The sequence below is a fragment of the Pristis pectinata genome, chromosome 29, assembly GCF_009764475.1.
Source record: "Pristis pectinata isolate sPriPec2 chromosome 29, sPriPec2.1.pri, whole genome shotgun sequence".
Taxonomy (NCBI): domain Eukaryota; kingdom Metazoa; phylum Chordata; class Chondrichthyes; order Rhinopristiformes; family Pristidae; genus Pristis; species Pristis pectinata.
Genome location: NC_067433.1, coordinates 8,136,187 through 8,163,641, shown reverse-complemented (window position 1 = coordinate 8,163,641; position 27,455 = coordinate 8,136,187). Strand labels below are relative to the sequence as shown.

The 27,455-nt window shown below is 45.6% G+C and overlaps 1 protein-coding gene across 6 annotated transcripts in view; it reads left to right on the top strand.

The window, feature by feature from the left end:
• Positions 1-27,455, top strand: part of LOC127584136 (methylcytosine dioxygenase tet3-like) — a 259,452-nt gene that overhangs the window by 33,084 nt on the left and 198,913 nt on the right. For 2 of the 6 annotated variants that reach the window (XM_052040714.1, XM_052040713.1), the window contains exons 1-2: positions 20,841-21,017; positions 21,330-21,386. Coding sequence is in view for 1 of the 6 variants with exons in the window: in XM_052040712.1 (XP_051896672.1) it covers positions 21,330-21,386 (57 nt within the window). In the remaining 5 variants the exon portion in view is untranslated. Of the gene's footprint in view, positions 1-20,676; positions 20,760-20,840; positions 21,018-21,329; positions 21,387-21,948; positions 22,017-27,455 lie in introns of those variants that run through there. The other 4 variants (XM_052040716.1, XM_052040715.1, XM_052040712.1 and 1 more) reach the window with 4 other exon arrangements.

Sequence of the window (27,455 nt, the reverse complement as noted above, 5' to 3'; positions counted from 1 at the left end):
GTTTGGGGTTAGAAAAATTAATCCTCATGTTTCCATAGAGCAAAATCTATATCAATTTATGAACAAGTAATAAATTTACTGTAACATTTTGATCATTTCTCAGGGACTTTTACTGATTCAGATTTCCCAGCCACAGGACTTGAGTTCTGTCCTTGGTTTCATGGAGGTAATTAATAGCATTTCAGAGAATGTTAAATGGGGTGGCAATTAAGGCAAACAGAAGGAGCAAGTGTGTCTGTCCCAGCTCCAAATCCCATTGGAGACAAAACACAATGGAGGGAAGGCCATTATACCTGCCAGGAGAGCCACGGAGGGCGAAGGAGCAATCCAGATGTGACTAACTGTATTGCCATTGAGTAAGGAGCCCTTGAGCTGTGCCCTTGCTGATAAGGTGATCTCAATACCACTAACTGTGCATGTGCATTAGATTTTTTTCTACATTTGTTGCTAAAAAGTAAAGTACTCTTTGACTCTTAGGTAAAAAGCTGAGTGGACAGTTGTTTTATGATTGTTAAGCTCCGCATCTGGTGAATGCTAAACGGTGGCAGATGTTTGCAGACACGAACTTCATTTCCCTGCGTTGCGTGTGAGTTCCTTTCTCACTGCAGTTACTGCACGCAGCTCAAGCAGGGTCTCCGTAGTTACACCCGTGGCTCATCAGCAGCCTCTGTTGGACGACGGAGCGCATGGATCTTGCTGTATCATCTGTCTGCTCTGCTTGAGTAAAGCAAGTGAGAGACAGCAGCACACGTAAGGGGAAGCCATCCAGAGAGAAGGCTGTGGTTTAACACTCACTGAACTGTCACATGGTGCTGTCACTTGAGAGCTGCACCATGCAAACAGTTTACTAAATGACAACTTAACAAGGGTGGTGCAGTGCCACAGGGTCAAACCCGACATCTGGTGCTGTCTGTGTGGAGTTTGCATGTTGCCCCTGTACCACATGGGTTTCTTCCAGGTGCTCTGGTTTCATAGAACATAGAACAGTACAGGCCCTTCAGCCCACAATGTTGTGCCAACATTTTATCCTGCTCTAAGATCTATCTAACCCTTCCGTCCCACATAGGCCCCTATTTTTCTATCATTCATGTGTCTGTCTAAGAGTCTCTTAAATGTCCCTAATGTATCTATATCCACAACCTCTGCAGGCAGTGCGTTCCACACACCCACCACTCTCTGTGTAAAAAAAAACTTACCCCTGACATCTCCCTTATACCTTCCTCCAATCACCTTAAAATTATGTCCCCTCGTGTTAGCCATTGTCGCACTGGGAAAAAGTCTCTGTCCGCTCGATCTATGCCTCTTATCATCTTGTACACCTCTATCAAGTCACCTCTCATCTTTCTTCTCTCCAAAGAGAAAAGCCCTAGCTCGCTCAACCTATCCTCATAAGACATGCTCTCCAATCTGGGCAACATCCTGGTAAATCTCCTCTGCACCCTCTCTAAAGCTTCCACATCCTTCCTATAATGAGGTGACCAGAACTGGACACAATACTCCAAGTGTGGTTTGACCAGAGTTATATAGATCTGCAACATCACCTCATAGCTCTTGAACTCAATACCCTGACTAATGAAGGCCAACACACCATACGCCTTCTTAACAACCCTTACGACCTGCGTGGCAACCTTTGAGGGATCTATGGATGTGGACCCCAAGATCCCTCTGTTTCTCCACACTGCTAAGAGTCCTGCCATTAACCTTGTATTTTGCCTTCAAATTTGATCTCCTGAAGTGTATCACTTCACACTTATCCAGGTTGAACTCTATCTGCCACTTCTCGGCCCAGGTCTGCATTCTATCAATATCCTGTTGTAATCTACAGCAACCTTCTACACTATCCATGACACCACTAACCTTTGTAAAGACATGTGAGGTAGTAGGCTAATTGACTGCTGTAAATTGCTACTGAAGGGGGTGTTGATGAGAATGTGGGGAGAACAAAATAAGGGATTAATGTCGGATTAGTGTAAACAGGTAGTTGATGGTCAGTGCGGACTCTGAGATGAAGGACCTGTTTCCATGCCTTATCTCTCTATGAATCTTTAACTTCTATTATAATGCACCTTTATTTTAATATGACAGCTCCTGTCGTGAGTGATACTGAGCTTAATCACTTCCTTCCTATAGTATGGTGAGCAGAACTGCACACAATATTCCACTCGCAGGCACTCCAACATCTTATACATCTGTAACATGACATTCTAACTCTTGTATTCATTGCTCCATCCGAAGAAGGCAAACATACCATACGCCTTCTTCACCACCTTGTGTACCTGTGCTGCCGCTTTCAGGGAACTATGTACTTGAACCCTTACGTCTCTCTGTCCTACAACACTTTACGAGGCCCTGTGTAAGTCCTACCCTGGTTTAATTTCTCAAAATGCATCCCTTTGTACTTGTCCTGAATTCCATCTGCCATTGCTTGGCGTACTTCTCCAGTCGATCTAGATCCTGTTGTAACCTTGGACAAACTTCTTCACTTTCCGCCACACTACCAGTGTTGGTGTCATCCGCAAATCATGGCACCTATATTTCTCATCCAACAGTTGATGTCATCTGAAAGGTAACTTCTCCCGGTATTGTGATTGTTCTAATGTTTGAGTTTATGTTTACTTTCTTTACTACTACATATTCAGAACCATTTAATGCTCCTTTGCATTGGAAGCATTTACAATAAAAGAAAACACTCTTAAATGATCAAAAAACTCCCTGAAAGTCAGACACAGACTTGGCTTGTGATGTTTTCATGAAAATAACTACGAGGGAAATTAAATACATAAAAAAATCTGGTTTCAATAAATCCTTTGCATTCAGCCGATTTGTTTTCTCAGAGAGGTATTCAATTGTTAGAAGTGGCACAGACCACCCACAGCCTTTGTGTACAAAGGTTTTTGTTTCCCTCATTTAATTCTCCACAGTCCATCAACCATCACAGATTGCAAAGTGTACATGTTGGTAAATCCAGTCCACAGGAAAATTCACAGCTAGGTGGCATGAAATCTTCGCAGTGAGCTGTGAACATAGCACGTTCGGGGAAGACATCCCCATTGAAACAACCAAAGTATTCCACCTAGCCTACAAAAAATAATGGTCGGTTACTCCCAGAGATATCACTTTATTGGCTTGTTACTCACATATGGATTTTGTTTGAGATAGCATTTAAGCACTTTCACAGATCCGAAAATGTTTTGTTTTGCATGTGTGACAATTTAGTTGACTCCAAAATATGCACAGTTCTTTAATTTAAGATTCTATGGGCTAAATATTTGAACCTCTGAATCACACTATCTAGTTCAACCAGTGTGTCACAACAGTGTTATCAGAGTCACAGAGTCATACAGCATGTAAACAGGCCCTTCAGCCCAACTCGTCGATACCAGTCAAGAGGTCCATCTAAGCTAATCACATTTGGCCTATATCCCTCTAAACCTTTCCTGTCCATGTACCTGTCTAGGCGTCTTTTAAAAGTTGTTATTGTACCTGCCTCAACCACTTCCTCTGGCAGCTCGTTCCATCTACCCACCACCCTCTGCGTGAAGAAGTTGCCCCTCAGGTCCCTTTTAAATCTTTCCCTTCTCACCTTAAACCTATGCCCCTTGGTTTTTGATTCACTTTCCCTGGAAAAAGACTGAGTGCACTCACCCTATCTATGCCCCTCTTGATTTTATACATCTCTGTAACGTCATCCTGCAATGTCCTACTCTCCAAGGAATAAAGTCCTAGCCTGCCCAACCTCTTCCTATAAATCAGGCCCTTGAGTCCTGGCGTCATTATTATTACTTAAATTGTTTTTATTTAGCTATTATCCCATGCTTAACACTTAAAGTGTCACGGGTATACAATTTAATTTGGGAAAATTACGGTGAAATGAGTGGGTGCTCCAGGTTTGTTCTGAAGATAATGGAGTCAACAAGTTGAACAGCTTCTGGGGAATGAGGAACAGATTTAATATTTCAGCTCAACACCCCTTCATTGGAACTGAAAACTGTAATAGGGAGGGGAAGGAGGGTACAAAAGGGAAGGTCTTTGAAAGAGACACGAAAGATTGCCTTTCCCATTCATAGTGGCTCTGAACTACCTGGCATTTACTTGGAATGAATACCAGCATTCCTGCATGGGGGTTTCTGGCATTTCCTAGGAAGCTGGAAGGGTTTAAAAAGTTGTGGGCCAAACGCTGGCAAATGGATGGAGCACCTTGATCAGCATGGACCGGTTAGGCCGAAGGGCCATGCTGTATAACTCTATGACTCTGAAGCTGCAGCCCATGTTCTTGACTTGGAAACCTTGCAAGGCTGTTGTTGAGTTTAGGTGTGTAATAAAACTTTTGAGCAGAGCAGTACCATCTTGGTATCTTCACTGTAAACAAGTGCAAGTGTTTGTGTCATTAAGAATGCAAAGTTAATCATTATAATGCGTTTAAGTGTTAATAAGGTCACAAGAAATTAAGGTGATAATGGTGCATGACTATGGAGATGTAGAGTAGCCCAACAGTACCTGATGATTAAACACTTGCATGAATACTAATGAGGGTGGGTCTTTGTGTTTGTATTGGGGAAGGGAATCAATCAGAAATCTCCGATGCAAGGGCACAGCCTTTGTGTATTGTTCTAGAGAATGTTTAGTTAGGAAACACGCATTGTTTAAGCATATCTTTGTAAGAGTTGTAACTGATAACCACTGATATGAGCAGAAGTACTTAAAGAAATATTGAAAAGAGTCTGTTCCTAAACCATTCCAAATAATTTGTGACACAGCTAGTAGAGTGACTGCTTCAGTGTCAGAGATCTGGGTTCAATCCTGACATAGGGTGTTGCCCATGTGTGTACCGACCTGCACAACCCCAGTCATTGGAGTGTAGCAACGCTATGACCACTTTGATCACTTTGCACTAAAATAGACTGGAGAAACAGCACCTCATTTTCCGTCTTAGAACCTTGCAGCCTAATGGCATGAACATTGAATTCTCCCACTTTAAGTAATCCCCACCTCCCTTCCCCACAACCCTTCCCCACCATGCTTCTTCCCTTTCCTAACCTTTTTTTTCTACCTTTTTTTTTCTCTTTCCTTACCTTTGACCCATCCCCCGGTGGACCTGCTCTCCCCTCCTCCCCCACACCTGCCCATCACTGTCTCTTACCTGCATCTATTTATCACCTCCTTGTGTCCATCCCACCTCCCCTCTTTTGTCCACCTATCACTGCTCTGCTTTTCCCTCCTATATATTGGGCTTCCCCTTTCCCTATCTTCAGTCCTGAAGAAGGGTCCTGACACGAAATGTTGACCGCCTGCTTTTCTCCACGGATGCTGCCTGGCCTGCTGAGTTCCTCCAGCATCATCATGTGTTTCATGTAGATTCCAGCATCTGCAGTTCTTTGTTTCTCTTTGGGTTTTTTTGTTCTAATTGTGTTCTTTCTTGTAAAAATTGTGTTTAATTTATGTTTTTCTTGTGAATGCTGCTTATCTGATGCTATGTGCCTGTGATGCTGCTGCGTGTAAGTTGCATAAAGTTGCTTTTGACTTTTTACTTTGATATGGGTTTCCTCCCACATCCCAAAAGACACATGAGTTGGTAGGTTAATTGGCCACTTTAATTGTCCGTCGTGTTTTAGAAGAGTGGCAGAATCTGCAGGGAGTTGATGAGAATGTTCGGGGGAATAAAATGGGATTAGTGTAGGACTGCAGTAACTGGGTGGTTGATGGTAGTTGGAGACCCAAAGGGGTTGTTACTACGACTCTCTCTGACCGACTCTCTTTTCCCAAGTACCATTGTTCAGCCTAACATGTTAGCAGTTCCCTGTTTTCTTTTTCCCTTATTTCTGAAACAGTGATGTCACATTTGCTCCCCTCCAATCAGCAGGAACCATTCTAGAATCCATGGAGTTTTGGAAGGCAGTATTATCCCCATAGTCAACTTTTCAAAACTCTGGGAGATAGGTCAGCAGGTCCTTGGGATCCATTTCAGGCTTATTATCTTCTTAAAAAATATCTATTTCCTAATAGGAATTGCTTTCACTTCCTCATTTCCTCTGGACCTTTGGTTATGGAGTCAGGGGGCTATAGAACTAAACAACATGGAGATAGACCCTTCAGCCCATTAGTCCATGCTGACAAGTTGCCTAACTGAGCTGTAGTATGATCTGACCAGATGGAATGCAAACAAACGCTTGGCGAATGGGGAATCAAGGACCAGAGGGCATATATTTAAGATGAGAGGGTGAAGATTGAATAGGAACTTGAGGGCAACTCAGGGGATGGTACGTACATGGAACGAGCTGCCAGAAGACGTGGTTGAGAAAGGTACAATAACAACTTTTAAAAGACAGTTGGACAGAAACATGGATAGAAAATGTTTAGAAAGAAAGGGGCCAAATGCAAATAGGACCAACCTGGATAGGCATTTGGTTGCCAAGGACTAGTTGGCCTGTTTCCATCCTGTATGACTCCATGACTCTGACCAATAGTCCCACTTGCCTGTGCAAACGGCTCTCCAGTATTTCTGGGAGGTCTTTTGTATCATCTTCTGTGAATTGTTTAATATCTCTCCCATTTTCTTACCTGCTGTTATTAATTCAACTCACAAATATATAGAGTGATTTGAGATCTTGATCTGACAGATTTCAGGTTGTAAGCTGCAGGAATATCTGTTCAGTTATCTTTCTGTCTTACATGGGAATGAGTCCTATGGCATCTTAGCTCCGATCGGACTTGTGATATGCTACATCTGTCGTGAGTTGGAATTTGGTGGCATGGATGCTGATAAATTGACATCATTTTATCATGTTGGCATTTACTGTTGCCTGGAGACAAGCAACAGTGATGAACCAGCATCCCCACAATAGCATTTATGGTGAGTCAACACTGCAGTGTCAGCATGCTAGTCATAAGCTGAAGTGGTGACATTTTGAATCACTCTGCAGTGGGAAGGCAAAATATAAAAGGATTATTTAAAACGAAAGTAGCAGGAGATGTGTCAGAAACCACAAACGGCAAGAAATTGTGTTTTTTTTATTATTCATATTTTCTTACAAAACTAAAGGAAGCCATTCAACCCATGTGTACACACCAGATCTTAAGACAATCCCATCAATCCCATTCCCCCACTTTTATCCCTGTTACATCTTCTCTCTCACATGCCCCACAACTCCCCCCAACCAATTCTTCTACTGCCCACCTACAAACCAGGGGCAATTTACAGTGGCCAGTTAACCTACCGACCCACACGTCTTTAGGGATGTGGGAGGGAACTGAAGCACTCACGTGGTCACAGGGAGAACATGAAGGTTCCACACAGACAGCACCTGAGGCCAGGATTGAACCTGTGAATCTACTTGCTGTATCATATGCCTCGGTTACACCTTACGTCGGCAACACTATGGACTGCAAGGTAGTTGGCTGAAATAATGTTGCAATTAGCAGTAGCCTTTAAGGATTTGTCCTGTCATGTTGTTTGAGGAAGGGAAGTTTTAATCCATTTTGCAATTTAGTTTCCTGGTGCAAAACAGTTTCGACAGATTTAAACAAAAGAGAGGGATTGCTCCATAACGCATGATCAGTGTAGACCTTTTGCTTGTCTGGATGCAGAAGTGAAATTAGCATTCCCAACGACATGCCAATGTTTCAGCCACAGCTTGTTGCCTCTGGAGTATAAAATGTGTGTTACAACCTCCAAGAGTTGAGTGCATTACATTGGCAGGTACTTCAGTGCTCTTGAAGGCACAGTCCTTAGAATGGCTTGTTCTAAAATGCTCTGCCTCTCGTGGATGTAAAATGTTCCATGTGGTTGATCCTCTGGTATCCCAACTCACTGCCTCTCTTAACCTAGGGCAACTGACCAGGTCTTGCACATCAGGGAGCCTCCATCCATCCCACTTGCTGCTGAGGTTTGCTTGGATGTAATAGTAGATCCCAACCTGCCCACTGCCAATGTACACCCAATGTGTCCTTCCCCCACCTAGAGGCACTTGTAAAAGAGTAGAAAAAAAGTTTGCTGCTTATCAGGAACAAAAGTAACTGTAACACTATATTCTGCATTCTGTTATTGCTTTTCCCTTGTATGACCAAAATGTACTTATGCTTTGAAATGATCCGTGTGGATGGCATGCAAAACAAAGTTTTTTTTCAGTATCTCGGTACATGTGACAATAATAAACCAATCACCAATACACAGTGACCTAGTCAACCTTATAGGGCATATCCTGAAGCCAAACATTCTATTGGAAGGTAGACTTTGAGCCAACACTGACACATATCAGAGAGCTGAGCTCTAGGTTGTTACTGAAGACCAAAAAAATTGCTGGAAACATGAAATATAAACAGAAACACTAGTTAAAGCAGCAGCCGTGGAAAGAGAAAAAGTTAACGTTTCAGGTCTGGAACAGAGAAAGACGGAAACAGGTTAGTGTAGGTAACAGAGAAAGGCAGGGGCCATGTTGTTGCTGATTGATTTTGCTGCCATCTGGTGCTTTCACCAGAGTCTTCTCTGGACTCCAAACTCGACGGTCCTTGATGAGAAGGAGCAGCAAGGTTCTGCCGACTTCAGGGTGTCTGCCTAGACCTGGTGCTCTTGGCCGGGGGGGTGGGGGGTACACTGAGCCGCAGTCCCCTTGGGATATAACATGATTGGAAGGAGCTGAGGGCACAAGAGGGGTGGGGGCAAACTATTGGGAGTGGGAGGAGGAAGGGAGGGAAAGATCGTAGATCATAGACTCATACATCATGGAAACAGGCCCTTCAGCCTAACTGGTCCATAGCAACCAAATGCTCATCCAATTTGCCCACGTTTGACCCATAGCCTTCCAAACCTTTCCTATCCATGCACTTGTCCAACTGTCTTTTAAAAGTTGTTATTGTACCTGCCTCAACCACTTCCTCTGGCAGCTCGTTCCACACCTGTACCACCCTCTGAGTTAAAATGTTGCCCCTCAGGTTCCTATTAAATCTCTCCCCTTTCACCTTAAACCTGTGTCCTCTAGTTCTTGATTCCACAATCCTGGGGAAAAGATTGTGTGTATTCACCCTGTCTATGCCCCTCATGATTTTATACACCTCCATATCATGATGCTGATGCCCTCATATATATACTGATGCCCTCTGCAGTCAACAAACCAAGGTCTATAAGTTGACCACAGTCACTTGAACCAAACAAAATCCATCTTTGTGGCCAGGTTCCAGAGTTGCGGAGCCAAAGCCCAACAGGGAATGCAAGTCCCTGGACAGGTGGGAGAAACAGATAGGTTCTATTACCACCATCAGGTGGGCAACCCTTCCACTGAGCCTGCTCAAGAACACGCGCAAGGTCTGTGATTCAGCAAGGATACCCCCACCACAGCCTCAGGGCAAGGGGAGAGATTTAATAGGGACCTGAGCGGCAACTTTTTCACCCAGAGGGTGGTCCGTATATGGAACGAGGAAGTGCTTGAGATGGGTACATTAACAATCTTTAAAAGGTGCTTGAACAGGTAGGAAAGGTTTAAAGGGATATGGGTCAAATGCGGGCAAATGGGACTGGGATCTTGGTCAGCATGGGCCAGTTGAGCTGAAGGGCCTGTTTCCGTGCTGTATGACTCTATGACTCTATGGGAGTTCTGGGACTGTGTGGCAAGAGCTTTCCCCAGTAAGGACCCCAGTGGGAGACCATGAAACATGGGTGAAGCTTATACCAATGCAAGCCGTGCTGGGACTAAAACCCTGGCAGACCCAAGCATCCACGCACTGGCTGGACACCTTGGGCAAAAAGCAAAACACTGCCACTGTGTCACTCTGGAGTTCTTCAGACCTGGAGTGCCTTAGAAGAAGAGGAGTTACGATCCGTCCAGAATAACCCTCTGGAATTCTGGATGGGAAGAGAAAGCCCTCTTTGCCCTCAATAACCACCCACTGACTGCAGGAGCATAGCCTCCTGGAACATCCCTGGCATGGGATTCTCTGCAATCAACATCAGGGAAATTTCATAATTGCTATGGCAGGAGGTTCTTCCACAGTGCAGCCAGCTGGCTACCCCAGGACCTTGCTTTGTCAACCCTCACAGAAGTCAGGGCATCACCCTGCTTCCCATTCCCTCCCCCAGAAACAAAGATAGGGTCAAAGTCGGTCACAGCGCTGCCAACCAATCTGAGTGACTGACCCTCATCCTCCCCCGGGACAGAGGTATGCCCGTCTCTAAGGTCTCTGCGATCACTGTAAGCAAGAACAACACAAGTGTTACTTATACTGCAAGATTGTTAGCACAGCCTTGATTCAACTCCAAAATACAATGTCTAATCAAACCTTTGGTTCTGTTGCCTGGGTGACAATCGCAGAGCCATGTTTAAAATGCAAAATGTCAAAGATAACTGCAAATAATTCAGATTCCCCCCAGATTCAAAGGTGGTGTCTGTGGCTAAATTCTATTGTGGGGTTCAGAATGCATGATCAGCCCATGGCTGTTGATAGCTGTGGAGGTTTGGGACTGTTTCATGCTGAGCCCATCCTTCTGTGTTCTGTACCAGGAAAGAACAGTTAAGGCTGCCTTATGCCATCTAACAGGGTGGAGCACAGTGGTAGAAAGGCTGCAGTTGGGTTTCTACAAGAGAATATTTCCTTATGACACAGAAGGAAGCCATTTCAGCCCATTGAGTCCATGCCAGCTCACAGAGCAATCCCATTCTCTAATTTCCCCTGTAACCTATTCTCCTCACATTCCCATCAACTCTCCCCCAATTCTACCCCTCACCAGGGACAATTTACAGCGGCAGATTAAACCACCAAGCTGCATGTCTTTGGGATGTGGGAGGAAACTGGAGCGCGCACAGTCATAGGGAGAAAGTGCAAACTCCACACGGAGTGTCAGAGGTCAGGATTGAACCCGGATCACCGGCGCCGTGAGCCAGTGGCTCGACAGGCTGCGCCACTGTGCCGCCTAGTCTGGGATGGGCAGCAGTGGAAGAGCTCAGTGTGGGACAACAAGCTCCAAGGATTTCGGGAGCTGCATTAGAGGTCTGTGTGGGAGAAGAGCAGGGTGGGAGGGAGTCTCCATATCTAGAGAGGGTCTGGATACCCCACCATCCTCCACATCCCGGTGCCCCCTCAGGAGGCAGAGGAAAAAGATACCCCTGAAGACTAATGTCAGAAGTCAAGCCCTGAGCATCCGGATACCACCTCAGATGAAATTTGCTGACCCTGCACGAGTAGGTGAGTGGCTCTTCAATTATTGCTTCTGACCAACTACATCACTGCATTGTGAGCCTCAGGCGCTGCTTGAACCTCCGTGTCTTTGTTACCTACCCCACCACCTCTTAACATTCATAGGTTTCGTCTCGCCCTCCCACACACTTGCACACTCACTCACCTGCACACCCTTACATATCAAATGTAGAACAGAACAGCACAGGAACAGGCCCTTCGGCCCACAATGTCTGTGCCAAACACAGTGCCAAATTAAATCAAAAACAAAATCCCTTCTGCCTGCACATGATCCATACCCCTCGATTCCTTGCATATTCATGTGTCTATCTAAAAGCATCTTAAACACAACTGGGCAGGCACAGTAGTGTAGCGGTTAGCATGACACTATTACAGCATCAGCAACCCGGGTTCAACTCCAGCCGCTGTCCGTAAGGAGTTTGTACGTTCTCCCCGTGTCTGTGTGGGTTTCCTCCAGGTGCTCTGGTTTCCTCCCACATTCCAAAGATATACAGGTTAGGAAGTTGTGGGCATGCTATGTTGGCGCCAGAAGCGTGACGACACTTGTGGGCTGCTCCCTGAAAACTCTACGCAAAAGATGCATTTCACTATGTGTTTTGATGTACATGTGACTAATAAAGAGATACCTTAAGCTCTGAGCATACAGTGCCAGAGGTCAGGATCTGAAAGGGTTGGTGGAGCGGTTGCCACTGGAGGGAAAAGTGAGGCTTGACCTGTGAAGATCCACTTTCAACCTCCTTCTGTTGTGTTTCAACCCTTGGAGAAATTTATTGGAGGACATGTGTTGTTGTGGGTGTTGCTGTAAGAGGGCTGATCATATGATGATGATGTCATTCTGTCAAAAAGAGGGGTGCCAGCTTAATCCTTGAGCAAAATGGGAGAGCACGTTGTGAACTTGGTGGAGTAATCTGCATATCTGCTCCTAAGTTAATATGCAAAACAAATAGTTACTCTCTAACCTTAGAGATGACTGCTCCTGGAACTTCAGTATTGTGCAAGAACATTGTGCAGGGCAGTTTGCTGCACTGATGGGTTATCTGGTATGGAAGATGGTGTCTCCCATCCTGGGGGAAGGATGGCGGTCACCCAGTTTCTTTCCCTTTTCCCACCTACTCCACCTGCTTATTGCCCGCGCACTCCTCACTCTGGCTCCCCGAGCCACTCCCCCCGCTGTTGCCAGCTGCCCACCGTCCCTCCCTTATTTGGTTTCCATCAGATTCCACCATCTGCAGCCCTTTGTTGCGTCCAGTTATCACCTCGCAGCCTCTGTCGCTATCTCCGCCCATCCCTCCCCCACCTGACTCTATCTGCCAATCAAGCCCTCCTCACCTGGATCCACCTATCACTTGCCAGCTCTTGCTCATCCCCCACCCCCCAACTCTTTATACTGGCTATCTCCCCTCTACCCTTCCAGTCCAGATGAAGGGTCTTGACTGTCAACTGTCTATGTCCCCCCACAGATCCTGCCTGACCTGCTGAGTTTCTCCAGTTACTTGTTTCTTGTGGTAAGTTAATTGGCCACTGTAAATTGCCCCTTGTGTGTAGATGAGTGGTAAAATCGGTGGTTGGGGGTGGGGGGTAAGTTTTCCACATTCTCAGCCAATGTGAGGAGAATAGGTTAAAGGTAATATTAATAGGACTCATCTGTAGACTCAATGGACTGCAATGGCCTCCTATGGTTTAAGAAAACATGAAAGTATGGATATTCTTGGGATGGGGGAGCAGCATCAACCTATTCTTTTGTTTTGTTTGCTTAATTACGGAGTGGACTTCAGTGACCAGAAGTATTTAGACCATGCTCTGGTTTGTGGAATAAACTGTTCTGGGCTGGGCATTTCAGGGCAGTACATTAAGTTGCTTAATGAAGAGACACCCAGTGGTTTGAGCAATGAGAACCCTTTGGAATCTCCAAAACCAATCCGAATGTTTGCAGAATGATACTTCAGACAGAACTGTAGAGAAATTCACCAGATTATCCTTGTGCTTTTTGATATGATCTTGATGTAGAAAATCCATTGCATTCCATAAATCATTATGGATCTTTCATTTTTTTGGAAACTGTACTTGAATTATTCTTAACGGAGCTTCAATGACGAACGTTTGCACCATATCTCAGGTGATGCTAGGTGTAGATAACCCTGGGCTCTGTTTTATCATGTGGCTCAGCAGATTTATGCCCACCTCTGAGATGTCCGTTTATGCAACAGCCAATCACAGCTAAGGCTGGGATCATAGTCCGTAGAGCTGCTTATCTTAGATATTGCCAATTAGGTTTCAACTTAGCAAACGTTTAAAGATAAAGCTTTGAAAAAAGGAGCTTCTCTGTCTCCTACATGCTTTACCGGAGAGCCCTCCCACTTGTATGCTGTGATGTTTGGCTCATGATTATTTTGTTGGAAGTTTTCCAGTAATTATAACTCCAGGGTACCGATGTCAGAGGCGGGTGGATGAGACAAATGTGCTTCCATTGATGGGTATCGCTTAGAATGGGGCAGTGCACAGGGAACACTGGGATCCCCAGAATCACTCATCACCTTAAGTTCATGTGTATGGGTGAAGCTTCCAATAAGAGTCCATCCCCCAAAGTTGTTAGGTGTATCTCTGCACTTACCCCATGTAGAAATTGAATTGTATGGCACTTTTGAATTATACGATTCACTTTCAATTAAAAGTCACCTCTGATGGAAAGTTGGAGACTTGCCTGGGAATTGTAAGCCGATTCTGACTTTCTTATTGGATGTTCTGTGTGTTTGCTGCATTGAGGAGTCTGGTCTTGTATGGTTCTGTTCAATGCATGCCTGGCTTCCACTTTCAGGACTTTCATTCACACACGTGCCCTTCGCTGCTCAGTCAGGCAGCAGCATCTTTCACACACTCAAGAAGCCTGCCTCAGCATTGCTTAAAGGGGAGCAGTCTGCAGAGCCCAGCACGGGGACCCTGTCGCAGGCACTGTCCCGTTAATGCACCCACTGAGCTTTCCCGTCAGTCAGTCAGAGTGCCCACCACCATCACTGCCCCATCCATGATACTTGGATAATCCTTCCCACCTCCTCCTTCAGTCCCATCCACCTTCCCACCTCCCTCCCCCCACCACCAATTCCTGGTGGCTGAACTCCCCCCTCCACTCTGAAACTTGTTGCATCACTGCCTTGTGTAGAAGGAGCGAGAGATGGTGGACTGGAGTGAGTCACTCAAGGGACGTGCTTAGTGAGGGAGAAAAGAATCCAGCTGATTAACAAAACCCAGGGAGAAAAGAAAGAGGGAAAGACTTTGAGAACCGTGATTCCTTCATCCTTTCCCTATGGACATACCCAAATGCGAGGGTCCTGGTCTTAGTGTGGGCACAAAATCCAGCATGGTGTATGGTGGCTTCTGAACGTGGAACGTAGGGATACATGGGGTGATGTCATTCCCATGAAAAGCCTCTCTTGGAGCATTGTAAGGGAAGTTGACCCTTGTGGGGCACCTGTTGTTGGTCATATGGTAACCCAGCCATAAAAAGGCCGGTTCCCACTCCCAATAGCTTCCCCCCCCACTCCCCCCAAACACCTTGTTCCAATCAAAGGCTGGGCTCTTGCAGTTCTGACCCTGGTTACTTGCCCCCATTGGGCTTATGACCCACCTCAAGCGTGATCTCGAGGAGGACAGAAGAGACACAGTTTTATCCATTAAATCATCCCATAGTTAGTCTGTACGTCAGTTTGACATGGTGGGCCAGTGATCCTACCAGTTGCTGGGCCCTTGCACCCATGATATCCTTGCCCCTCTGAGAGGCAGTTTCTGAGCTTTAGATCCCAGCTCCTTGACCCGATTCTCACCATAAGATCCCCTCCTAACCCATCTGAGGGCAACACCTTCAGGTGGAACCGTAAGTAAAGGTCTTTGGAAGAAAAGGTTGGCAGATAATAGAGGAGAAAACAGATGCAAATTAATTTGAGAAGGGTAGTACATAGTGCGGTGATGATGTGGTGTTACAGGAATAAGGTAGACTGGGAAGAGCCTTAGACTTCCACACAGGGAGGGGAACGGGTGAATTTGGACCGTAAATTGCCCTGGGTTAATCTCATGAACTGTCAGAATTTCAAAGCTTTTCTTATCAAGAACTTTTAGAATTAAAATTTTTTTTTGGGTCTTTCATGCTATAATCTCCCTGCACCAGTGTGCAGGTTTACCTCCAGGCATCTGGTGAAGATTATGAAACAGAAGTTGTGGTTTTTTTTTCTCCCCGTGGTGAATCACTGGGTTCTAGTCAGCAGACCTCACCAACCCACATTACAGTGTGGTGCTTCATTCCATTGGGAATCCTCAGAGGCTCAATTCACAGTGTAGCTACAAGTCACATCTTGGCCCCTGCTCTTCAGAGAAGTGAACCTGCCAACACATGGTCTCTGGCCCTCTCTGGGCTCTGACTGTGCGTCGGTTGCCAGTCAGGGCCTCTTAGAAAGTCGTGGAACCCAAGAGAACTGAGCACAAACACTCAAGGTGCCATATGGAGGGAGTAACCACATGTCTTGGGACACACAGGCTCTGGGCTGGGACCCCACCACAAATTGACGGCGGTTCCGAAGGTGCCCTCGTGGTCATTGCGTACCTCAAGGGAGGAAGGTATGCCTTCAAAGAATCAGGTGGAGGTGAGAGTGAACTTCATCAGGGCCACAGGTGTGTGTTGGTGAGGGTGACTGGCCAGAGATTAGCATCTGGCAGTGAAGAAGTTGGGGAGATAGGGGTCTGGGTCCTGAGCCAATGAAAGGCTGGTAGATATGGAAAGGGGAGCTACTGGGGTGTGCTTGAGGCTGTGATTGTGGGAGGAGTCAAAGGAGAAGTGGCAACTAATGGTCTTGGTGCTGGGACACCGAGAGTTTGAATGATAGAACATAGCTGGTAGAAGTTAGTGGAGCCACTGCCTCACAGCTCCAGTGATCTGGGTTCGATCCCGACCCCTGGTGCTGTCAGTGTGGAGTTTGCATGTTCTCCATGTGACCGGTGGGCTTCTTCCCACATCCCAGAAACGAGCAGGTTGGTGGGTTCATTGGCTGCTGGAAATTGTGTGTAGATGGGTGGTAGAATCTGGGGGGAATTCATGGGGATGTGGGGAGAATAAAATGGGTATGGAGTAGGATTAGTATAAAAATGGGTCAGTGCAGACTCGGTGGTCTGAACGGCCTATTTCTGTGCTGTATCTCTCTCCAGGAGTTGGTAAGAATATTAGAAGCAGGAGAAGGCCATTTGGCCCCTCATACCTGCTGCTTCACTCAATGGCTGATCTTTTACCTCAGTGTCACCTCCCTGCACTAACCCCATATCCCACGATTCTCTTAATATCCGTGAAGCTGAGTTTTCCAGAGGCAACGTGGGCTAATTCCCCCAGCAACTGTCCAGAAGCAGGATGCCATGCGACGCACGTCTATGCAGAAATTGCATCATTTTTCTCTGTGCAAATCTCCACCCAAAGTGCAGTCTGGAGTTTGCTGATGGTTGCAATCCATTTCCAGGACTGGTACAATCTTGCTCCACTCTGGAAAACATTGACCTTCAGAGGTGGATCTTTGAATGAAGCACCTTTGAATTTCAACACCCCTGGACCTCACTTGGCTTAGTGGCAGGAAGACTCCTTGACCACCACCAGCCCACTGCCCTGCCACCAGTCCTTGATAAACAGTTACTTGGCTGGTTGCAACCTGGTGCTTGTTGATATCCCCAACAGTTGCTGGGATTCGGCGGATGTTGGGACTTCCTGGAAATCTTCCACTTGCTAAGGTTCACAGGGAGGGTGCAGTAGGTCTGGGGTTTAGCCACCGGTTGAGTACTTGGAAACTGGTCATTCCAGCTCCCACCCCACCAGTGAATGGGAGGAAGAAGAAGGGGGCCAGTACTTGTCAATGCCTATAAACGTCAGCTACCTCCCCAGTCATACCATCAAGATATGGGGCTCGTCATTTAAAAGAAATTTCTTCTCGCAGAGGATGGTGAATCTCTGGAATTCTCTACCCCAGAGGGTGCTGAAAGCTGTATCATTATAAGATTTCTTTGTTAGTCGTTTGTACATCGAAACACACCGTGAAATGCATCTTTTGCGTAGAGTGTTCTGGGGGCAGCCTGCAAGTGTCACCACACTTCCGGTGCCAACATAGCATGCCCACAACTTCCTAACCCGTACGTCTTTGGAATGTGGGTGGAAGCTGGAGAAAGTGGAGGTAGATACACTTTTGAAAGATTGGGGGATTAAGTGCTATGGGAAACTGGCTCAGAAGGGGAGTTGAGGGCTGGGATAGATCAGTCATGATGATATTGAATGGTGGGACAGACTTGAGGGGACGAGTGGCCTACTCCTGCTCCTATTTTCTCGTGTTCTTGTGTCCAATGTACCTCTGAAGTCCCACCTTATCACTGAGCTCGACACCAAAGCAATGGCAGTACAGTGAGATCGGCTCTGGCTGCCCCCTACCAGTGAGAGGCGAACGGGCAGTATAGGGTTGGTGTGCTGCCGTCCTCAGAGGTAGAGGCCTTGTGCTGATAGCTCATTGAGATCCCGGGGCTATTTCCGAGTCCCCTGTGTGTTAGTTAACCGGTCACTCCCGAGGATTGTGGCTGTGAATTAGAAAAGGGAAATGTCTCGTCAATATTAGCAGCCAAACGCATCATATGAACTGCCTCTGTCACTTTCACTGAAGCCAGTTGCCTGTCCATTTTAAATAGATCAATGACTTTGTTAAAGTAGGGGCAGAGGAATTCACATGTTTTTGCCTGTCACACTCCGCACCAATTATTTCGAGACACATATGCTGGAGATTCTTTAACCACAGATAGAAGCTGATTGAGTGATTGGGTTACTGGCATGGAGACTAAAGGATCAGGTGTCAGGCTTGGCAAAAATAAGAGTATTGTTTAGCCTCAGTGTCCCCTGTCCTGCAAAGGAAAGGGGAAGGCTGTCCCACTGTCCACTGCTGACTCCCGTTCGACCGACCAGATATGTGCCAACTAAGAGGACCAATTTCTGGAGCCTTTTAATGCAGAAGCCATAAAGACGTGGAGATATACAGCACAGAAACAGGCCCTTCGGCCCACCAAGTCTATGCTGATCACCCGGCACCTACTTACACTAATCCTACTCTAACCCATCTTCCCCACGTTCCCATCTACTCCCCCCTTACCGACACACTAGGGCCAATATACAGTGGCCAGTTAACCCACCAACCCGAATGTCGTTTGGGATGTGGGAGGAAATCAGAGCACCCAGAGGAAACCCATATGACCACCTGGTGAACATGGAAACTCCACACAGACAGCACCTGAGGTCAGGATCGAACCTGGGTCACTGGAGCTGTGAGATAGCAGTTCTACTAGGTGCATTGCTGTGTTACCAGCTGCTATTTTCTATCCATGGATAGACATGAGTGGATAGAACATTGCTCCCTGACTTTAGCTTCAAGTTCCTGGGAATGAACATCACCAATAGCCTGTCCTGGTCAAATCACATAGATACCACAGCCAAGAAAGCTCACCAGTGCCTCTACTTCCTCAGGAGGCTAAAGAAATTCAGTATGTCTCCTTTGACACTCACCAACTTTGATTGATGACTCATAGAAAGCATCCTATCTGGATGCATCACGGCTTGGTACGGCAACTGCTCTGCCCAGGACCACAAGAAACTGCAGAGAGTTGTGGACACAGCCCTGCTCATCACAGAAACCAGCCTCCCCTCCTTGGACTCTGTCTTTACCTCTCGCTGCCTTGGTGAAGCAGCCAACATAATCAAAGACCCCACCCACCCGGGTCATTCTCTCTTCTCTCCTCTTCCATCAGGTAGAAGATACAGGAGCCTGAGGGCACGTACCACCAGACTTAAAGACAGCTTCTACCCCACTGTGATAAGACTATTGAATGGTTCCTTCATATGATGAGATGGAATCTGACCTCATGATCTACCTTGTTGTGACCTTGCACTTTCTCTGTAGCTGTGACACTTTACTCTGTACTGTTATTGTTTTTACCCTGTACTACCTCAATGCACTCCGTACTAACTCACGGACTAGGCAATGGGAGGGACTACCCTGAGCACATGGGAGAATTGAAGGCAGAACTACGTGGCAAAATTTTACATGGCAGAATTTTCGTAGCGAGGAGAGGAGACAAGAGGAAGTGGGGACCTGGTGGGAAGTGGCAGAACCAGGCAGCTCAGTGACCTTCGGTTGCAGGATCTGGGAGAACTGGGAGTTGGGAGTGAATGTCGGGGAGGAGGCTAAGGCGGGAAGGCACAGATTGGAGTCAGATGGAGGGAATCATTGGGGATGTTTGAGGGCAGTTAGTAAGGGGAAGGCGCGGTAGGCACAGAAGCCGAGTGTGGGTGGGAATGGGCAGGAAGGGACAACGTCAGTTGGAAGGGGTGCCAGGGGCAAGATGAGGGGGCTGCTCTGCCTCTGAGGCAAGCGCCAGCTCACGTACAAACCTGAGGCGTGACGGGGGTGTGTGGGGCTTCGCCATGGCCACAAGAGGGCAGGAAGGTTAGCGTGCACTGCGCTGAATCCTATTACTGCAAACTTTGACCCCTGACTGACCCAGGATAGCAGCCTGTGTCCAACACATGGTGAAGCAGCTTTGGTTGCGGCTGTTCTTCCAAAGCGTGAAGCAGAGCGAGGTGTTCCAGCGCAATATTTGTTGGGTCTTCGCCTGCAAATAACTTCCAACAGCAGCACATCCCATCAACAGCCTCTGCCATGGTCAGGTTACATATAACTATGTCACACCTCCTCACCGCACGCACACACACACACACACACACACACACACACACACACACACACACACACACACACACAGATACATGTGCACACACACAAAATATACACACCTGTACACACACAGATACACATACTCACACACAGACACACACACACACACATAGAATACACGTGCCCACACATAGATACATGCACCCATGAATAGATATACAGTTACATACACAGATTCACAGACACACACAGGTACACACACCTGCATAGAATACACACACACAGTTACACAGACACACCTACAGATACACACCCACATAGATATGCCTAAACACATAGAGATACCCACACACAGACACACACGGATACATGGATATACACACACACATAGATACATAAACAGACACACATAGATACACAGATACACGCACACAGATATACACACACATGCACATGGAATACACATACACAAACACGATACACAAACACAGATAGATACATAGATACAGACACACACACAGACCCCCCCAAACGCATGCACAGATGCACACGTAGATACACAGACAGACAGACACAGTTACATCTGAAGTTGTTTCACATACAAGCGAGAAGGAAGTGCCTGTCAGTTCTGCCGACTGCAGCAGTGCTGAGTCGCACATCAGCTACTCCATTCCACAGTTTACCACTTGCTCTCCTGCTGCCGGTCTGCACAGATACCACATAGGAGTGGTATTGTTTAGGAAGCCTGAATGAGGAAGACAATTGACAAGTAGCTAACATAAGCCGCCCTCCCTCCACTCTCCTTCTCCGGAGTATCTGCCGATTGGTTGTTCCGGATGAGTCTGAGTAGGCAGTGGACATGCATGTCACGTTTTAAGTCTCTGCTGCTGGTGGTGGTGGTGTGGTCGGTGGGGGGAGAGGGTTTCGAGGGAGCTCAGCAATATGATAATGATGCTAGAGTCTGACTGGAAAAAAACTAATGTACCACAGTGCCTGTAACATAGCTCAAAGAGAAGGAGGCAAGATGGCTGCCTGTTAGTGTGTGCTTCTGATGGAGATAGCAGAGACTGTTTCAGAGGAGTGTTGGAAAATAGAAGGTGTAGTGTAGGTATATTTCCAAAGAAGCTTTTGAAGGCTAATTTAAAAAAAAGGCTTTGCTGGACTTGTGTGTTGTGTTATGCCTATATTTCTTCTAGTTATATTAATGAGCTGCAAATTATTCACTAAATACCAATTTTAAAAGTAGATTATTTCTCATCCTTTATTGCAAAATGTCTCTCTTAGCTCAGTAACCATTTGTCAAGTTCAATTTTATCGCAATGTTCAGTCCTGTGGTTGCGTTAGGGGTTGATTTCACTGTCGCATTCTTTAATTGATTTTTTTTTTGTTTGTGTTTGATTCTATTTTTCCCTGCAGGTGGGGAGCAAGGACAATACAAAGGCCCAAAGACAAAAGCAAGCACTGGCTGAAAAGGTAAATGAATTATTTTGTCAAAGCTTCACTCTCACATGTATGTTTTTACATGAGTACTCTGCTTCCCAGAGAAACAGTGAGGAATAAACAAGAGGGAAGGCAAAAAAATCTTTAATTTCTGATGAGCATTCCTGATTGTCGTGTAATATTTTTACGATGAAGGGTTTGAAACATATTCCATAGACTGGTGAACCAAAGTGTACGTTAATCAGACAATTCTGGGATATGTAGGTCTTTTCTTTGGAGGACAGCAATTATGTAGGATATAGCATACTGTAGCCCAGGGTAATCATGCATAAACAAAGGGAGTTGCAAACCACATATGCTGCCATTTGATACTGTAACACATCACAACATATACGAGTACTGCCATGAAAATGCAGGCAAAGTCTGTGCAGAAAGACACTAAATTTTCACATCAACATTCCAAAAATATGCAGTGGAACGAATTTGGATTTTCCAACTATAATTCCACAAAGTATGTTGAGTTATTATTTCATGGCATTTCAGGTCAATTTTTTCAGACAGTATTACCATAGCACTGTTTTTTTGTGCCTTTAAGGTCCAGTAGATGTTTTTGTTCAGCATGGAAAGAGGGGCCAAGGTTTGCTTTAACAGTCTGCTAACCCCGTGAGTGCTGAATCTTCTTTGCACCTTGCAGCTGCCAAGTGATGTTCTGGTTAAATGTTAACCCATCAAAACTTTCAGAATGTAGCAAGCAAAACGTGCTAGGAACTGTAAGCTGGGATGTTGGAGTGAGACACTGGGAGTCCGTTTTCTTGTTTAAAGGAACGGAAGATTCCACCTGAGCTTAAAGAGTTAACAGATCCATTTTTCTGGGTAACGTAATTACACTAAGAGGCTGTCTGGAGGGGACTTGGTTACGATGTGGTTGATTCCTTTTGCTGTTTCCTCAGTGCAAGCACACTCCCGTTGTTACTTTCCTCTTTTTGTGCAAGGACTTCAAAACTTTGCCAGCTGGAATTTTGCGGCAACTGTGGACTGTGATTTGCGTTAATTAGCTACATTGTTTTACAGTGCAGACCATATACTCTTTAATGCCAAAACTGACAAGCCTCTTAATTCGATGAGTCAGCATTTGGTTGTTCCTTATTTGTGTTCGTCAATGCACTTGCTGGGAAGCGAACCCATTAGAATTTCCAAGGCTTGGTTCTGCTTTGACCCATGTCCCAAAGGGAGGACCCTGTTAAATTAATCAATACATTTAAGGGTTTGTATGCAAAATAGCACACACTGAACTCAAAAGTTGTCCAGAAGCAATATTCACTTGGTTGTCTTTCTCTGAAATCTTTCCACTTCCTCGCCGGCAGTCTGTAAATAAATAGCAGTGTCAAATGGTGAGGTTTTAGGGATGGTTGGTCATTTCGTCTCATTGTAGAGATAACTATGATAACAGTGTCAACTTGCATCACAATCCTTGTCCTGTAATAAGGGCAAGAGTTATTTGCCAGTAAATATTCCATAACAATTAATTTAAGAGTTTGCTTGCCAATTGAATTTTGTTGCTATTCAACTGTCAACCCACCCCCAACTCCTTTACAAAATTCCAAAGTTACAGGACAATTTCCAAATGGCACAAAATGGGCAGTAGGGTTGGCAGCCCACATGTGGGAAGTAGATGTTGGTTTTTAGAGCTCGTACTGAAATGATGTTTAGCTCTGACACTCACGTGGTGCAGGGGCCCCGTGGAAAGGTTAGCGAGATGGCATGCTAGCTGTTTGGCAGGCAGACTTGGCAATCATGCTGGCTGCAAGCACATGGCTTCGAGGTTTACAAACAGTACTCCTGCACACGTCACCCGTGAGTCATCATATAAGGGAATGTAGTACAGGATTCGAACAGGAGGCGCATTATGTTTATTTTGATCAGAATAAAGATCGTAATTCTCCAAGGGGTCGATTTTTTTTCCCAATAAAGAGAGCAGCTTTGACACGCTGCTGGGAAGTTCCATTTGAAATCCATTGTTTTTTGGAAGTATATATCTGATGGCAATCCTACTACAACAGGTGTGCCTTGCTGCTTGTCGGTAAACTGTTTTGTAAGGTTATCCAAGCAAGTTAAGTCTAAAGTGAAGCTTAAAATTAATGATGCAAAATGGAGATTTAATGTTTTTTTTCTGGATCAAAGTCTGTTCCGTTTCCATCTCTGTTTCAAATATAGTTGAAGAGTGCATGGATTGGCCGCAGGTTAAGTTTTATAATACATGATTGTATTGAGTTAGGCAGGGAAAGGGAGAATGGAAGGGACTCAACAAAGTGAAAGACTTGGATGGGTCGAGAGTTCTCCCTCGTACGTGAGAAAGGCAAATGTTCCACTCACTAACTTGTGCTTCAACCTGATTTAATTTTTAACATTGGAAACATAATATGATATCATTCTGATCATTATTTCATCCACAAGAAGAGATCTCTTTTCCCCCCAAATCCTACAATGTTAAGCCTAATTTCAGTCATTTTGTATTCAAACTGTATGCTGTGGTTCAAACCCTTCTCTGCCTAAGAGCCACAGAATGGACATACGTAGTAATTATGTAGTAGTAAAAAGTGAGGATTACGTAGTTCACATGAAAAAGGGACTGTTCACTGTATATATCAGGAGTTGGCCTCAGAAGGGATTTATTGAGTTAAAGCTATTGATTTCCAACAAAGATAAGAGTATATTCTTCTCTGCGCAATGTGGTCTTGTAGTTTAATCTGTTAGTTTCTATAGTTGTTTGTTATCGGAACAAGATAATTACAAAATTAGGGGGGAGTGGTTGTTTAAAACTGAGGTGCTTTGGAATTTTTTGGTGAGTGGTGAATCTCTGGAATTCTCTAGCCCTGAGGGTTAGATCCATGGAGGTATTTAAAGGGAAGGTAGATGCGTTTCTGAACGGTTGTGGAATTGAGGGCAAAGGGGAACTGGCTCAGAAGAGGAGGTGAGGCCTGTGGTAGATCAGCCATGATCGTATTGGCTAGCCCGGCAGGCTTGAAGGGCTGGGTGGCTTCCTCCGGCTCCTGTGTTCTCATGTTCTTATAAAAGTGGTCATCAAGGATCACTCACAGGCAGAAGTTCTTCCCCTGGGAAACAGAAAAGAGGTTACGGCTGTAGGGATGGAACCAGAAATTATTCTGGCAGATTCCATGAATTTGTAATGGTAAAATTTGTACATCAGTATTAAAGTTTGTTCAGTAGCCTGATTGCAATATTGTTTCCAGAATGCAAAACCTCAGCTGGGAAATCATTATTGCAGTAGAACAATTAAAATTAATTTGTGTAGTTTTGTAAGATTTTTATTGATACAGGTAGATTATTGGCTGTGTCATCGACCAGTACAGACCTTCCATCGCTATCCTTTCTCAGAGTCAAAGAGTCATACAGCACAGAAACTGGCCTTGTACCCAACTGGTCCATGCCGTCCAAGATGCCCCATCCAAGCTGGTCTCATCTACCCACATTTGGCCCATAACCTTCTAAACCTTTCCTATCCATGTACCTGTCCAACTGTCTTTTACAAGTTGTTGTTGTACCTGCCCCAACCACTTCCTTTGGCATCTCACTCCACATACATTCCACCCTTTGTGTAAAAAAAAAAGTTGCTCCTCAAGTTTCTATTAAATCTTATCCCTCTCACCTTAAAGCCATGCCCTCTAGTTCTTGATTCCCCAACCTTGGGACAAAGACAGTGTGCATTCACCCTATCTATGCCCTCATGATTTCATACACCTCTATAAGATCACCCCTCAGTCTTCTACACTCCAAGGAATAAAGTCCTAAACTGTCCAACCTCTCCCTTTAGCTCTGTCCCTCAAGTCATGGCAACATCCTTGTGAATCTTTTCTGCACTCTTTCCAGTGTAATACAATCTTTCCTAGAGCAAGGTGACCAAAACTGAACACAATGCTCCTCACCAGTCTTATACAAACACACTGTGACCTCCCAACTTTTATACTCACTGCCCTGATTGATGAAGGCCTGCATGCCAAAAGGCTTCTTCACCACCCTGTCTACCTGTGACTGCACTTTCAGGGAGCCATGTACTTGTACACCAAGGTCTCTCTGTTCTTTAAAGCAAGGATCTGAACCCTGGTGTTGTGTGTCATACCCTTCATTTGATGAGTATTGGCCTTGGTAAATGTGTAGTGTCTTACTGCATTAGGTAGATGCCAAGTCAAAAGGCTTCAGTCATGAGGGCAGATTATGTAGACTGGAAATGCTCCCCAGATTATAAAAGAAGTAATTCAACTGAGGTAATTTAGATTAAGTGGTGGGAGAATTCAAAACAAAGGGAAGTAACCTTAAAATTAGTGTTAGGCACTTCAAGGGAGATGAGGGATCTTCAATCTGACATACTGGCTCTGTTTCTCTCTCCCTGGATGTTGTCTGATCTGCTGAGTGTTTCCTGCATTTTCTGTTTTGATTTCAGAATTCCAGCCACTGCAGGTTTTTGATTTTCAATGGAGCTGTCAGGATTTCCACACACTAAGGGTAGTGTGACTCTGGAAGCCCCTCCCCTGTTGGGCGTGGATCTACTGAAGCCTTTAAAAGAGAGAGAGAGTGTGAGAGCTTAAGATAAGTTTGATAGATTTATATTGAGCAAGGATCTCAAACGCTTGGGAAACAGGGTGGAGAGATGGAGTTGAGCCATAATTCAGATCAGGGCAGAACAGATTCAAAAAACTAAATAGTCTTTTCTCTGCCAGAGGTTGTACAGATGTGGTTTGCACCCCACACTAGATCATCCATGTTTCTTTGGCCTTTCTTCTACCAATCAGAGAAGTTCGATTCCGTAGTTTCTGAAGCAGAGCGTAGTTATTGGTCAATAGTTTATACAGAAGGTGTGAACACTGGAGATTTGATGTCTGACTGGCCAGCTGTAGAAACTTTTACTACTGCCTAGTGATATAATTGATTGTCCATTAGTAAGGAATGCTGACTTAAATGTGTATCTTGTATCAGTCCATGAATTTTTTACAATTACATAGCAAATGGTCCCAAAACAATGCTGATATATAATGTCAGTGAGATATATGGTGTGATTTGATGGTTAACTCATAATGTTTGATAACTTTTCTTAACTGACAACGTGGCAGGAGACCACTTAGCCCATCGTGTCCATACCACAATTCCGTCAATCCCATTCGTCCATTTATTATCCTGTAACATCACCAAATTAAGTCAAATGAAGTCATGTAATACTGCATAGGTGAGTCAAGTTATCACCCTTGTGCTGCTCCATAGTGCTCTGATCCAATACTAGCACGATGGTGGTGCATGGCTGGTGGAAAGCCAAAGACCGTCGGTGGAGGAGGGCGTTGGTGGACAAAGCAATGCTGCTCGAAAGGCCAGCTCCAGGCTGCACCTTCGTGGCAGAGGTGGTGCCAGTTGGGCAGGCCACAGCAAGCGCAGGGTTGGGAGGAGGAAAGCCCACCTCTGTGATGGTGCCCCTGCCGGTGGGAGGACTGCTGCGATGGTCTGCAGGTCCCTCGTCACACTGCAACTGGCAGCCACGCTGCCAGTGGTCCCAGCTGCACTCTGGCACCCAGACCGTGGCTGCCTGCTGCCCAAAGAGGCTGCATCTGGCCGCTGGATGCGCAGAACCACAGCCGTGCAAACCAGGTTGGCCAGCGCCAGTTCCGCACTGGAAAGGACAGCCTCCAAACTCTGCACGCTCCCTGGGCCAGGTTGGTGCTGGGATCCTCCATGACTCTTGACGTTGAACCATTCTTCTGTCACCGATCTCCTGTAGTGGCACGGTGGCTCACTGCTCCAGCAACCCAGGCTCAATCCTGTCCTTGGTGCTGCCTGTGTGACGTTTGCACATTCTCCCCGTGACCGTGTGGGTTTCCTCCGGGTGCTCCGGCTTCTTCCCACATCTCAAAGACATGTGGTTTGGTAGGTTAATTGACTGCTGTAAATTAAAACATAGAAGACTACAGCACAGGAACAGGCCCTTCGGCCCACAGTGTCTATGCCGACCAAGATACATTAACTTAAACTAATCCCAGCCACCTGCACATGATTCATATCCCTCCATTCCCTGAATAGTCATGTGTCTACCTAAAAGCC